This window comes from Dothidotthia symphoricarpi (genome assembly GCF_010015815.1).
Source record: "Dothidotthia symphoricarpi CBS 119687 unplaced genomic scaffold P153scaffold_4, whole genome shotgun sequence".
NCBI lineage: Eukaryota > Fungi > Ascomycota > Dothideomycetes > Pleosporales > Dothidotthiaceae > Dothidotthia > Dothidotthia symphoricarpi.
In genome coordinates, this window is record NW_022985011.1 from 1214100 (window position 1) to 1228792 (window position 14693).

General features: G+C 53.0%; 5 protein-coding genes across 5 annotated transcripts; 4 read left to right on the top strand and 1 right to left on the bottom strand.

Annotated features, from left to right (window-relative positions):
• Nucleotides 1-881: 881 nt before the first annotated feature.
• Nucleotides 882-2516, top strand: P153DRAFT_283828 (alpha/beta-hydrolase; the record flags this gene model as incomplete). The annotated part of the gene is made up of 4 exons (XM_033663281.1): nucleotides 882-1405; nucleotides 1452-1616; nucleotides 1664-2134; nucleotides 2186-2516. The coding sequence occupies 4 exons, from the start codon at nucleotides 882-884 to the stop codon at nucleotides 2514-2516; spliced, it is 1491 nt and encodes a 496-aa protein (XP_033527312.1).
• Nucleotides 2517-2809: 293 nt separating this feature from the next.
• On the bottom strand, nucleotides 2810-4495 carry P153DRAFT_382549 (uncharacterized protein; the record flags this gene model as incomplete). The annotated part of the gene is made up of 3 exons (XM_033670157.1): nucleotides 2810-4328; nucleotides 4375-4419; nucleotides 4479-4495. 3 exons carry the CDS (start codon nucleotides 4493-4495, stop codon nucleotides 2810-2812), a joined length of 1581 nt encoding a protein of 526 aa, XP_033527313.1.
• A 3875-nt stretch (nucleotides 4496-8370) lies between these two features.
• On the top strand, nucleotides 8371-10558 carry P153DRAFT_393873 (WD40 repeat-like protein). The gene is made up of 3 exons (XM_033671273.1): nucleotides 8371-8625; nucleotides 8673-9534; nucleotides 9587-10558. Exons 1-3 carry the CDS (start codon nucleotides 8411-8413, stop codon nucleotides 10097-10099), a joined length of 1590 nt encoding a protein of 529 aa, XP_033527314.1. The 5' UTR covers nucleotides 8371-8410; the 3' UTR covers nucleotides 10100-10558.
• A 1559-nt stretch (nucleotides 10559-12117) lies between these two features.
• Nucleotides 12118-12966, top strand: P153DRAFT_283324 (uncharacterized protein; the record flags this gene model as incomplete). The annotated part of the gene is made up of 1 exon (XM_033663254.1): nucleotides 12118-12966. One exon carries the CDS (start codon nucleotides 12118-12120, stop codon nucleotides 12964-12966), a length of 849 nt encoding a protein of 282 aa, XP_033527315.1.
• Nucleotides 12967-14086: 1120 nt separating this feature from the next.
• Nucleotides 14087-14666, top strand: P153DRAFT_364183 (uncharacterized protein). The gene is made up of 2 exons (XM_033667543.1): nucleotides 14087-14130; nucleotides 14251-14666. The coding sequence occupies exons 1-2, from the start codon at nucleotides 14115-14117 to the stop codon at nucleotides 14490-14492; spliced, it is 258 nt and encodes an 85-aa protein (XP_033527316.1). The 5' UTR covers nucleotides 14087-14114; the 3' UTR covers nucleotides 14493-14666.
• The last annotated feature ends 27 nt before the right edge of the window (nucleotides 14667-14693 follow it).

Sequence of the window (14693 nt, forward strand, 5' to 3'; positions counted from 1 at the left end):
TACAATTAATCATAATACTCTGAGTTTCAACTGTACCGTAGCATTACTCAATACAAGACCATACCTTGATGTACTCAGCAATTGCGGGAGTAGTGTTCTTCCATCTGGCTGTGCGGGGACACAACAAGAACGAGTTCCTTCGTGTACGCGTCGTCAGGTTTACCGAGGCATGCCGTGTGCACACTCAGGTGCAGTACAGCATCGACTCTGTCAACGGCGTTGAAGTCGCGACAGGTTGTGAACGATGAGATAGAAAATAAGTGGAGCTAAAGTCTCTATATATTACACGTCAATACGAAACCAAGTCGCTCCGTTTTCGCATTTAGTGCAACGAAACGAGGGTGCTACTTGCTGGGGCGTTTTCGATGAGGATTATGTATCTCTCGCTCGGTTGAATCCCCGGGATAAAAAAATTCTCAACAGATATTTAGTATCAGGAGATACTAAATACAACTGCTGTTATTGTTGTTATTGTTGTTTCATGTCTGTTTGGAGGATTGGGCGAGCACTACGTAAACGTACTTGTAGATTTTACAGTAGTTTCCGCCTTCTGGCAATTGTTTTGTTGTTTTGATTCTTGAGGTTCTTAAATCTTGATATGCCGAATGACCGAGACCATGCATTGCAAGAGCCGTAATCGAGACGCCATGATGGAATCCACTCTTTTCGCGGGGCCCCGCGTTTGATAGTGTAGCGCTAGCCATATTGCGACCATTCCGAGGGTCTTTGGGAAGAGGATTAATCCAGCCAATGATGTTCGTAAATGACATGATGTTAACCGACTCATGCAAGTCTTCTCCGCAAATTCGAATGATACATAACGTGAGGTTTCTTCCAAGCCTTACTGCATCATCAGCACCTGACTCTCCTCCTGACTCACAATGGCAGTTTTGAAGGCCTTCAAGATCGTCGCTCTCTTGCTCGCGCCATTGGTCCACGGCCTTCCCACAGGATCAGACCATGATGATCTTTTGGTACACACGGATCTGTATGCTGTGAAGGGCATATCTTGGCCAAACTCAACCGATGTCCGTTTCTTTGGCGGCGTTCCCTACGCCGAGCCTCCAGTAGGCACGGCACGTTTTCGACCACCGATTACCAAGCGTCCGATGGCCAACCAAACGATTGATGCATCGTGGTTTGGACCATCATGTATCCAGTACAACAGTGGCTCGAAGACGGTGTACTCGGAATATCTCAAGGGCTTTCTTCTCACTCCTGGTCAACAACAAAGCGAAGATTGCCTGACCTTGAATATCTGGACGCCTAGGGGGAAACAGGCAACTGGATTGCCAGTCATGATCTGGATCCATGGTGGAGGCTTCACATCGGGTGGAAGTGCGAGTCCGTACAAGTACGGAGATCGGCTTGCAAAGGATCAGAACGTTGTTGTGGTTGCTTTGAAGTAATAGCAATGTTCCCCATGAGGAGGATCTTGCTAACGTCGCTAGTTATCGACTCAACATCTTCGGATACCCTAACGCTGCAGGCCTGGATGGAAAGAATCTGAACCCTGGCTTGCTTGATCATCGTAAAGCAGTTGAATGGGTCTACAATCACATCAGCGCATTCGGTGGAGATCCAGGTCGCATGGTCTTGTTCGGACAATCGGCAGGGTAATACAATCCCCTCCCCACCAGGAAATCTAGACTAACTGTGGTAGTGCAATGGCTGTCGACAAATACGCCTATGCATACCCCGAAGATCCCATCGTGGGTGGCTTTATTGCTCAATCTGGTACAGCCTCTAGCATAAGCTTCAGCGACGCGACGAGTTCGAACTTCACCTACCTCGCCTCCCAGGTTGGCTGCTCATCAGCCAACAAAGATGAAGAGTTTTCTTGCGTGCAGAAGACAAACGCAACGGCTCTCATTGAAGTGTACAACAAGTATAATGCATCTGCGAACAATGGACGGTCGCTATCCTTCCAGCCCACACCAGACGACATCACAAGCTTCTCCAACTACACCGATCGCCAAGCTCGTGGCCGTTTCGCAAGAGTTCCAACCATCTTGGCTCAAGTCGACAACGAGGGTGCTTCGCTGGTCGCTTTCGTCCCCGCTGGCCCGAACCAAACCGTCGTGGATGCCCTCACACGAAGCCTTTCCACATGTCCAGATGCACGAGGAGCCCTGTAAATACATCCTCACCTATTCAGCATTTCAAATACTAACCTGTATGCTAGTGCCCGAAAGAACTACAACGTCCCCGTCTGGCGCCTCCGATATTTCGGCGAATGGCCGAATCTGAACCCCTTCTCGTGGCTTCACGCGTACCACTCATCTGATATCCCGATGGTGTTCGGTACATCTGACCTCCTTGGACCTGATACGCCGACCGAACGCGCCACGTCAAAGTACATGCAGGATGCGTGGGCAGCGTTCGCAAGAGACCCGAGTAATGGTCTGGTCTGGCCGACTTATGATCCAAATGCCAACACACTGGTCAAGCTGGGATTTGCGAATAATACACAGGCTGTGCTGTCGCCGGGCAATGAGTTTGATGCATTGTGCTAAACAGGAATGACTCCCTTGCTGCGCTTCGCCTGACAATCTATAAGTACAAAATATATAAGAAGTCCAGATACTTCGATTAATTGAGACCTACCATGTAGTCCTGCTCTTTAGAGATTGTTGAAATGTTCTCTCAACCACCAGCAATATCCTAGGTACATCCTTCTAAGCCCTCAAGTCTTGACTCGCCCGTCTACTACTCCAGCAAAGTATTCCGTGACAGCGAATGCTGTATATATCTTTAGTTTGTTTCTAGGGTGATGAATGACGATGATCTTCGTCCACAAGCCAACAAATCACATTAGTGACTTCCTCTTTCCGTCACCCAACACATACCACTCGCTCCACGCCTTCTCTCCCCCCATCCCAAGATCTCTCGCCAACAGAAAGCTCACCCGGAATCTACTATTTTCGTCAAGATTCGTACCAACAGCACTGCTCCAAACCCTTGTCCGCTCTACCGGCCACCCTCTTCCATCAACTTCCGTCTCCTCAATCTCAATAACCCGCTCAGCTACGATGCGATGCTGCTCTGCGTCCCAGAGACCTTCGCGCGGCAGACCCAAGGATAGCAAGCTGACGGCTTCACGGCGGGTGGTCGGACAGCGACAGCGCAAGGCAGTGTAGTACAGCGCGGGGATCAAGGAGGTATCAAAGGTGAAGTTAGCGGCAGCGACTCGACATGGGGTCTGTGTGCGTGAAGCGCTCAAAAGCCCTGTAGAATTGACCACGAGATTTGCGTGTAAAAGGAGCATTTTAAAGCTGTGGAGGTGCGCATCGTAGGCCATCTGACGCGTGTCGATCACGCAAGCGCATGCGGTATAACTCGAGTAGTATGCTAGCTTAAGGGCGCTGATGTCGATGCTCTCTTCTTTAGAGAATTCTTGTGAATCTTCCAACGCCGTTAGAGCTTTTAACCAGGTGCGATGGCATTCTAAGACGTGCTCTTGGCGCTGGAAATCTGATGCTGTCGGCGGGATTGCCTGGAATAATTTCATCGTCATGTCTCGCGCGAGTAGGATAGAAGCATTTCGTAGATCCCAGTACGAAGACAGAGCCTCGCGGACACTAGTGAAACGGTACATTTTGAGGTGTTGTGGAGGTGTTTCGAGAAAGGCAAACTCTGCTTCGACATTCACGCCATAAACAAAGGCAGATACTAGACCTTGAGTGAGGATCGGCACAAGTATCTTCTCGATCATATCCATGGGCATGCTGGAGCTATTTTGAGTCAGTCCAGCTTTATGCGTCAGCGAACCAGCCTTGTGGTTCTGCCGTAACTCGGACACGATCTTCAGTCCATTTCTGACATGTGCGAATGCGGTGTGCGAATCTGCTTGCAGGTACTCAATGCACACAAAGAGTATGCAAGTCACCAGCCCCACTTCTGGTGTGTAAGAAGGCTGGACCATGCGATGGACAAGATATCTAATGGCCTTGTTGTAGTGCAACCAGAACGTCTTACGTTCATAACCGTCCTTCGAATCCGCAGATCGACGAGCGTACTCCAAACTGCCGGTTTCGTGCTCGTTCAGGTAGCCCAGAGCGATCAGAGCACTGCGTACAGCAGGCTCAGAATGCGCCATCTGAAGCACTATGCGCGACCAAAATTTGGTGTCAAATCTGCCCGAAAGCATGGGCCCGACACAATGGTAGTAGAACTCTAGGGAACGCACGTTATCGCCGAATCCAGAGAGTACCGGTATGGCGTTCTTAGGGGTTGATGATAGTTTCTGGGCATAGCTAAACACTTGGATTTGGTAGTCTTTCTCAGATTGGACGTAGCCGTCGCAAATTCGACCTGTACTTGTGCACCTGATTGGATAAGAAGAAGACAACGTATTTTGTGAATCAGACGTACTTGAAGCAGCTGGGTTGCTTTTCATCGCACTTGACACGGCGTTTTCTACGTAGGTGTCAGCCGATCTCCAGAAGTGATTCTACATCGATTAATGCATTGATTACGATGATTGTATAGCCATACTTGCATGTCTTGCAGCCAGTCCTCACTTTGGGGGCGTGTCTGCGCGATGACTTAGTAGTAGCAGTTGACAACATTCTAGACAGCCGTAACGAAAAGCCTAAAGTCACTTAATGTAAGCGCATGCCCGAGTGGGTCTGGGGTGCGCGACGTGGTACAATGTTGACTTTGAATGACGCCAAGTGTTGAGATTGATTTGATTTGATCTGATTTGACATGTCCCAGCCGCGATTTCTCCGCAGCTATGCCTGCTTTGGAGACAATCTTTCTTTTTTAGACATCTAAATATAGATCTACAACCTCAAGCACCTGCTTATTCCCTAGAAGTAAGTTAGGTGAATCTTGAGTATCTGCTATTCCGTGGATCGGCCCTGGGTCTATGTACTACGGCAGCTCTTGATGAAGGGCGCTTTGTTCGTGGGCAATTCGCCAAAGCTGGGATATTGCACCACAGCTGTACTTTTCTTTTGGAAATGTTGGAGTGTCAACGTGTATATTTGCTTTTGATCATTCTGGTGAACTCTCTTTCTATTGGGCAAATCATCGGGGACATAAACCATTGGACCATGGCATATTCATAAAGATACAAACCCAATGTAATGATCAAGATCATGTTAAGAAGTAGAAGATAGTAAGTAAGCCAATGCGAGGACCTACCCGCACGCAACCGATACCAAACAACCACGTAAATGCGAAAAAAACCCAACCACAAACATACCCACTACATAACTTCAAGAAAACCTCAACGACGCAAGATCTCCGTCGTCCTGTATCGAGCCCCCCCTCCTCATCGGCGCTTAAACTTGCTCTTAACGCCAATAACAGGTCTCTTGACCACACCATCCGCAACATCCTTCTTCTTGTTGATCAACCCCGGTTTCCTAACAAGCGGTCCGCTCTCCTCCTCAGCAATCCGTCGCTCTTCCCTCGCCTTATCCACTGCCATCTGCGCCTCAAGCTCGGCTTTCTTGTTGAACTCAATCTCCGTGATGCGCTTATCGCGCGCCGAGTAGCCTTTCTCTTTGATCGAGTAGAACACCGCGCCCAGATCAGCCAGCCAGTGCGGATCGACCGACGTAACGCAGGACATGTACTCCTTGGACGTGAGGATAAGCTCATGGTAGACGACATAGTCGGGGAGGTAACCGAGGCCGTAAAGGGCGCTGGTGGGGTGGAGTTGAATCGTAACGCTAGTGCGCAGATTAATGTACTCGCCAATACCCTTCACCTTGGCAGCCTGGTGGTAGTAGCCCGAGCAGATGCATTTGCGGATGACATCCCAATCCGTGCCGCAGCTCACGAGCGGCATCTTCTGCTTCTCCATGATGTCCTGGATTTGGTCCCGGATCTCCTTGCCGCGACGCAGCGCTTTGGGGTGCAGGAAGTGGCGCACGCACCAACCGTCTGAGTAGCCGTTTACTTTCCACTGTGTGTAGACGTGTAGTAGCGTGAGGTGGTCGGATTCCGGGACGAAGAATTTCTCACGTGCCGCGTCGGATTCGTCTTGGCGCTCTTTGGGGCGGTAGAAGACGCTGGGGACGGAGAGCATGGAGACGATTGTTAGCATTTCTTCGCTGCATTCGTATTCTACGGCTGTTATGATCAGCTTGGCGAGAGAGGGGTCCATTGGGAATGCTGTCATTGTGCGGCCCAGAGGCGTGAGGTCGCCGATGTTGTCCAGTGCGCCGAGAGCCCAGAGGTCGAAAAGAGATGTTGTGATTGTGTCTTGAGGGGGTGGGTCCATGAAATCGAAATCGAGCAGATCTTTGACGCCGAGGGACTTCAGTAACAGGACAGTGTTTGCGAGATTCGTCCGCTGGATTTCGGGAATAGTCTGGATGTAGAACTCGTCTCGAAACGCTCGTTCAGTGTACAGATGAAAGCACTTTCCTGGTCCTGTACGTCCCGCACGACCGGCACGCTGGGAAGCATTGGCTTGCGAGATGGGTGTGATTTGAAGCGTATCCATACCCATCTTAGGATTGTAGACCTTGAGTTTAGAGAAGCCAGAGTCCACGACGTACATGATACCGTCGACAGTCAAACTGGTCTCTGCGATGTTGGTAGCTACAATGACCTTGCGAACACCAGGAGCCGCGCGGTCGAAGATCTTGGCTTGCAAATCGGCAGGCATTTGACTGTAGATTGGGAGAATACTGAGCTTTGGCGGGTCATTGAGGAGTTTTAGCCTCTCAGCAACAAGCTCACACGTAATCTCAATGTCTTCTTGACCAGTCATGAATACGAGGATGTCGCCAGCTCCCTGTGATACATGGATCGCCAGGACCTGCTTCACGGCACTATCGACATAATCCTCGCATGGCGACCGTGAGTACTGTATGTCGACGGGGAAGGTACGCCCTGGGATGATAAACTCTGGAGCGCCTCCGTAGAAGCGTGAGAAGCGCTCAGAGTTCATGGTCGCGGAAGTGACAATCAGTTTCAGGTCTCTTCTGCGAGCCAAGACCTTTTTGATAAGACCCATCAGCACGTCCGTGTTCAGCGCTCTTTCGTGAGCTTCATCCATGATGATGCAGGAGTATTTGTCCAGATCTGCCTCGACCAACGACTCTCGGAGTAGGACGCCGTCAGTCATGTACTTGATCTTGGTGTCTTTGCTGGTACAGTCCTCGAATCGAATCGCATAACCAACCAGGCCACCCAGTTTGACTTGCATTTCTTCGCTCACACGCTTCGCAACACTCATAGCTGCAACACGTCGTGGTTGTGTACATCCAATCAAGCCCTGCTTGCTGTATCCATCTTCGTAGAGGAATTGGGTCAACTGGGTTGTTTTTCCAGAACCGGTCTGACCGACGACAATGGTGACTTGGTTATCTCGAATTACGCGCAGAAGATCTTCCCGAACCGCGAATGCGGGGAGGTACTGTCTTTGCTCTCTGAGCGTCTTGCTCTTGCTGAAGGCGCTGGCGCCCTCTTGCTTGCTGAGGTGCTGGGCGAACTTGCTTCCTCCCTTCTTCTCGCCATCCTCGGGCATGGGCGCTGCACTGTCTGCATCGTCGTCCTTGACACCCATAATATTTCCAAGCGTTGTTCCTTTGGCGCTGGTAGCCTCCTGTGCGTGCTTCTGCCGTTCTTTCTGCTGCCGCTTGTCTTTGACGACGCGGCTTCCCCTTCGACTAAAGACGGCCATGTCACTCTGGTTATCTCGCACGGCGGGAACGGGCTCAATCTGCTTTGTGAAGACTGTCTTTCCGTCCAGAAACGGCGGCTTGAGGTCGTGGACCAGAATGTGCACGCGCATGCCCTCCTCGTCGTCGTCGAAGTCGGCGTCATGGTGTCTCTGTTGGGCGATGCCAGACTGCAGCATTCGGTTGGTCTCCCACGCATCAACGTCCTTTTGCTTCTGCTGAGCGCGCATGCTCGCGCGGTTGTTCTGCTTCTTCTCCGTCAATGCCGCCTCGCGCTGCGCATCCAGCCAGGAGCTGTCGGCGCCGCCAAAGGGGTTGTGCGAGTCGTCGCCAAACGTGTGTCCATTCTCCTCCCCGCCGTACCAGTCGCGGTCCAGCGCCATTGAGTCAAAGTCCTCGACCAGGGGCTCCGACCCTTCGAAGGGCTTCTGGTGTGGAAGCAAGCCATTGTCGGCTGTCCGCGGCGTCTGCGCTCGCGAGGACGCCGGGTGGTTTGGCTTGCGGAACTTTGGTCGCGGCGCAATCGAGTACTCCTCCGGGTCGAGCTTGCGGCGCTTCGGGCTGTGTCCACGGTCCATGTTGGCGGGGCGGTGATGGTGTTTGGATGTTGCGACGGCTGCGTGTTGGTGCTGCTCGGTGGTCCGAGATTGTCGACGGAGAGCTCCAGCCACAGTGTGGCGCTCAAAAATATTTAGAAAAAGTTCCCCACCAGCGCGCATCACCCGCCGAACTCTTCGCACTTTGCACTCTCCACTCCAGACAACATGTCTATGATCACGGCGACGACGTGGGTGCCGCGCGGCTTTGCGGCGCCCTTCCCCAGCAAATACCAGTTCGACGAGGACGAGTACGAGCGCATCTCCAAGCTCGCGAACCTGCAGCTCGAGGACGCAAAGGAGGACCTGGAGGAGGCGCAAGCAGAGGAGAAGAGCAGGAAGAACGGCACATCGGGCGGCGCTTCGAGAGCCAACGACGATGAGTAAGCACTGCCCTGCCTACAGCATGCGCATGGCTAATCCTGTGCAGTGACGCCGACGACGACCTCAAAGAATACGACCTCGAGCACTACGACGATGAAGTCGCAGAGGACGCGGGCGACACCATGGCCATGTTCGGCAACAAGAACCTGGTCTTCCATGAGAACGACGAGGACGACCCGTACATCACAATGCCAGCCACTGAGGAGGAAGAGGACGAAGAGCGCGAGGAGCTCCAGATCCTGGCCACAGACAACCTCGTGCTGGCTGGCCGGATAGAAGATGAGGTCGCACATCTCGAGGTCTATGTCTACGAAGACGAGGCGGACAATCTCTACGTGCACCACGACATCATGCTGCCCGCCATTCCTCTGACTGTCGAGTGGCTGGACATGCCCGTAGGCAAGTCGATTGGCTCGAGTGAGGGAAAGGGCAACTACGTCGCCATCGGCACAATGGACCCGGATATCGAGATCTGGAACTTGGACGTCGTCGACAGCATGTACCCAGATGCTGTGCTAGGCCAGGGTGCAGAGGACGCGGACAAGCCAAAAAAGAAGAAGAAGAAGAAGGCCAAGAAGGCCAACGACGAATTCCACGTCGACTCGGTCCTCTCCCTCGCCGCCAACCGTCACCACAGGAACCTACTCGCGTCCTCGTCTGCAGACAAGACCGTCAAGCTGTGGGACCTGAACACGACAAAGTGCGCCAAGTCGTACACATATCACACAGACAAAGTCTGCTCTGTAGCATGGCACCCTGTTGAGTCTACAATACTTCTCAGTGGTAGCTACGACCGCACAGTCGTAGCAGCCGACATGCGCGCTCCCGAAGCCAAAGCACCACGATGGGGTGTCGAAAGCGATGTCGAGACCGTGCGGTGGAATCCTCACGACCCCAACTACTTCTACGTAAGTCCTATGCTCTACCATATTCCTGCGCCTCACAAACTAACACCTCTAGATTTCCACTGAGAACGGCATGGTTCACTACCACGATGCGCGCAACGCCCCCGCCGACCCATCCGCCTCAAAACCTGTATGGCTTCTGCAAGCGCATGATCAATCTGTCTCCGCGTTCGACATCAACCCCGTCATCCCCGGCTACCTCGTGACAGGCTCAACAGACAAGCAAGTGAAGCTGTGGAACGTGCAAGCCAGCGGGCCGAGCATGGTTGTGTCGCGCGACTTGGGCGTTGGAAGAGTCTTCTCAACGTCGTTTGCGCCGGACAAGGAAGTTGGTTTCCGTCTCGCGGTTGCAGGCAGCAAGGGAGCGGTACAGATCTGGGATACAAGCACCAACGCGGCTGTCAGGGCGGCATTTGCAAGCAAGGTACCGCAGATGAAGGGAGACGGGAAAGAGAGGCTGGTTGGGCTGGACGAGCCCGACACGGATTCAGATTCTGAGGAGGGGGAGAGTGATGATGGAGAGGAGAGAGGGGAGGAGGAGAAGGGGTGGGAGTCCATGGATGAGTAGGACGAGAATACCCGTTGGTTGCGCTGTTGAGATGTGTAGAAGCAGGGGAATATAAATGCTATATTGATGGTTTCATTTGGCATCATGTATCTCTCCCAAAACATCGACTTGCTAAATAAGTCTGATATTGTTAGCACTTCAGCGTCGCAACTTGCACAGGCGTACGGCAATTAAGCCCACTTTACTATATACATCTCGAAATTATAATCGGATGGCAATATCGAAGCCTGTGGTTGTACTTCTCCGTAGGGTCTCGCGCATCTCAACATCACCAACATCAACATCAACCGACGCTTTCCCCAACGGGCCATCCCTCCCTCCTCGTCCCCGCACAAGATTACGCGGCATGCAACCCGAACCCTCGAATAGTTCCTGACTAAGTGATAGATATTTCAGGAACCATAGAATTACTTTTCGTGTCTTGGAATTCCGCCAAGTTGCACAAGCTGCATGGGTGTTAGTCCCGTCCCCTCTCATCTCGTCTGTGGGCGATCGGGGTCGCGATAAGATGCCGTTTCCGGGTTTGATTCATGCGAGTCCAGGATTTGAACCTTGAACTTTTAGGGAACGCGTCTGCGGGGTACCTGCGATGAGGCGGGCGTGTCGTGCATTGCATGGGAGGCGAGCGAGGCGACTAGGGACTGTGTATGCGGCGCGCATGTGATGTGATGGGATGGGATGGGATGGGATGGGATGCTTGCTTTTGGCGGCCCGTCGGTTCTTTGTGTGATGCGAACGCAGCACAAAGAGTCCGTCACCACGTTTGACGCCCACGATGACAGTTTCCCACCACCATAATCGCAGTCCATGCGCCCGCGCCCGCGCGAGCGCGAGTGACGTCTGAACGATCCAGAGGCGCCAGACGGACGCCACCAGGAGCCCGGCAGAACTCAAATCGTTGACAGCGGCGAGATCCCAACAAACGCACTCGCAGCGCCGCTCTTCCCGCTCCCACGGTTCTCATACGATCTTCGCAAAAAGAGACACACATGCAGCAGCTCATCTCGCCTTTGCTCATTGATGCTCGTTATCATTGAGGTCACGGGCATGCGCCCTTGGTGATTAGATGTCCCCATGTGTTGAAACAAACCAACATCGGGAGGAGCGAGCAGGGTCAGGTCCCCAACTCAACATGAGACGCGCTGGCGCTGACCATGTCACCATGGTGTGATGCCATTCGCCAACCCAGCAAACGTATCGAGGGCTTAACCCGGACTGGGCTGTTTCGATGCTTGATCCGGCGCTTTCAGGGCTGCCTTTGTTGCGCTGCGGTTCGCTGGGTGCCTGCTCGGTTCCTGATCCGCCTCCAGTGCATCCTACCAATCTGTTGGAGACAGGTCATCGCGGCGTGTCTAGGCCATCACTACAGGGGGATTGCTAGTTTTTTTGAACTCTACCCTTTTTTCCTTCGGTTCCCTTCCTTCCTTTTTTTTGCATGCTCGTTGGCTTCAAAGCAGCATTTCACTCTCTCTCTCTCTATCTTGTCGCGGCCCGGTGTTCGCTCCTTTACAACACAGCTGGACTTTTATCACTCTCTTTGACAGACGACCTTGCCTTCTTTTCATCGCTCTTTGCATACTTTCATTTACGCGCTGCAAGTCAGTCCCAAAACACTACCGAAACCCACCAACACTCCATTATTCGCACTGTATCGAAACGGATTTGCGTCTTCCGACTAGCAGTATCACAAGTTCAGGCCTACACCAGGACTCCGTTGCACACCGAAGACGTACACATCTTCATCGCAACACAACGTGACATCCCTTCCTTTGACCCTTCCAGAGCCGGACACCAAACGCCTCTTTAGACGCCCCTAGTGGAACCTCACCAATCGACTAGTAGATCACCTTCCTAGGAGCAATATATTCTTTCGGCCAACCCCACTATCGTGCAGTCGCGCCAACAAGCCGCCAACCACGGATCGTCACTAGCAAATCGCATCTTGTGACCGAGGAACTTGAATCAAAAACATCCCGCCTTCCTCAACTTTCCATCTTCAATTAAGTATTTCAGAAAACATGTCTCTTGTTCGTGGCCTCACAAAGCGCGTCAAGCGCGCTGGTTCGGATGCGTCGAAACAGACTGCGTCGACGCCGGCTCGGAACCAGAGTGTGAAATTCCCAAAGTTGCAGATTGATCGTTCCAAGATCTCGTCGCCTCTGGCTCTGGTCTCGACAACGAACATGCTTAGCTACAACGCCCCGGATATCGCGACTATGGGACAGACCATGCCGTCGGTTACTACTGCTGCCGCAACTCACTCCTCTGGCGACGACTCGGATCACAGTGTATCGACACGGTCTCGCGCTTCGTCGCACAGCTCTCGGGATACTCTTACTGATGCCTCGTCTGTGGAATCCTCGCCAACTTCGCCCGCGCCAAACCATCTCTCAAACTACTTTGGCGAAACCGGCAAACAAGTACGCAGGACCGCTTCAACGACCAGCATCGGCGCCCGCCAAGTTCATGTCCAAGAAGAACGACCAGCAACAGCCGCCCCAGAGATCCCGCAACGGGCTCTTTCGCACAGCAAGCGCGCCCACGAGCGCCTAGCGCACAAGCGCTCCCTGCAGAACCTAAGCCGGTCAAGTCCGGGCTCGCAACGCCAGTCCTACGACCAACGCTCCTCGGTCGACATGTTCTCCGCCACGATCCAAGAGGAGGACCATCCTTTTGGCCGGGAGCTGGAGCAGCTCAACGAAGTAGTCGAGGAGTTTGGCGGCGTTGTGAGGGATGCTGAGATGGAGGAAGATCTCACTGCTATGCGCCGGCGCGACCTGGCCAACTTTTGCGCCAGCGAGTACCTCGCTGAGATCCAACCGCTGTGCAGCGTGCGCTTTGGCGCCGCACCCATGGCGTGGATTTGAGGATTTGAGATTTTGAGAATTTTGATACCAGTAGCCTTCCTTCTCCTACACACACACACACCACCTTGCCTGTCTCCTCACCTCCTAAACAAACAAGGCGGTGCGAATGTCCGATTTCTTATGTGCGGGGGCTCGAGAGGGCATCGATATACCTCTTTGTACTCCTACATCTTTCCGCAAAGTTTCTGTGCACATATCCACATACCGTGTTTTTCTTTCCCATTCTTGACTTTCGTTGATGTAATCTATATTCCCTAGTCTCCCCCACTTGTTTGTTCGCCCTGCTGGATTCGGTTGGGATTGGACGGACGGACGGTATACCATGGCGTTATGAATCAACTAGCTGACTGACCGACCGATCGGCTTTGAGGCCTTGGAAGACTATGCGTCTCTGTTCGCTCTTTTATGATGTGTCTGTCTTATGGATGATGATGTTGGTAGTGAAAGATGGCGAGCGGATCGTAAAATGCTGTATCGCGTAGAGTAAGGGGATCAAGACCTTGTGAAATGCGCATTGGTTCTATCATACTTGCATCTGCCCTCGCGTTGACAACTCGTGCACCCATACTTCCCCAGCTGTTCCCTCTTCAAACTCACCAAATCCACGCACACGTGAAACCGAACCACAAACCCCAGACATCGAACTACGCATACAAAGACCCCACGCGACGCTTAGCGCACCCGGCGCGGATCAACCCCTCGGCGCTCCCCCATCCCAAAGTTTCCCATACCAATACCCATACGCAATCCCACCCCCAACACCACCCCTCCCGCAACCAACCCACACAAAAATGATCTGCCGCCCCTGCCTCCGCGCCCTACGGCTCCAAACCCTCACCTCCCAAACCCCATCACGCACACACCCACGCTTCCTCACCACTTCCACCACTCCCCCCCCAGCAACCTCCACATCCGCCGCGCAACCCTTCAGCGAACCACTCACGCCCGCGCCCAAAAAAGACGCCGCGCCCCCCAAGGACCACAAGAAAGCCACGCTGGTGAAGAGCAGCGTACCAGCCGGCACGCCGCTCAAGGGCCTCAATTTCCTCAAAAACGCACAGGACCCCGTCGCCTTGCCTGACGACGAGTATCCGGCCTGGCTGTGGACGATTCTGGAGCGGGGGGATGTTAAGGGTGGGGAGGCGGGGATGGGGGATTTGTTTTGTAGGTTTTGCGTTTTCTTCTATGTCCGATTCTGGAGGCGTTGTAAGGCAGTAAATGGCATGGTGTGGGGGGTTTATTTTTGAACAATTTGCGCATGGCTAACACAGCGTGTGTGAACAGCCAAATCCAAGAAACAGCGCCGAGTGGCCGCGAAGCGACTCCGCAAGGAACAGGCCATGAACCCGGGGATGCTGATCCCCAAGGTGCCCATCTACGAGCAGACGGTCGACCTGCCCACTGGCGACGGGTCGTTGCAGGGCGCGGTGCAGGCGGGCGAGGCGCGAGACGAGCTGACGAAGGCGATGCGGGATAAGCGGCGAGCGACGATCAAGGAGGCGAATTTCCTCAAGGCTATGAGCTGAGGTGGTGGGGCGTGATTTTGGGAGGGTATGGATATGTGTTTTGATATTGTGATGAGATTGGATGGATGGATGGATGGCTTGGGGGGGGAAGAAATGACAGTGAGTGTGTACGACAAATGTGTGTGTATCACGGCATAGACGCAATGGTTGTATGGTCGTTGATCGCAATTACAAACTATGTTCTCATACAGATTCTCGTTT

Excerpts from the sequence above, each read along its gene's own strand:
- P153DRAFT_393873 (XM_033671273.1), top strand. The coding sequence starts at position 8,411 with ATGTCTATGATCACGGCGACGACGTGGGTGCCGCGCGGCTTTGCGGCG. Across the intron at positions 8,626-8,672 it reads TCGAGAGCCAACGACGATGA|TGACGCCGACGACGACCTCA; the intron begins GTAAGCACTGCC and ends AATCCTGTGCAG. Across the intron at positions 9,535-9,586 it reads ACGACCCCAACTACTTCTAC|ATTTCCACTGAGAACGGCAT; the intron begins GTAAGTCCTATG and ends TAACACCTCTAG.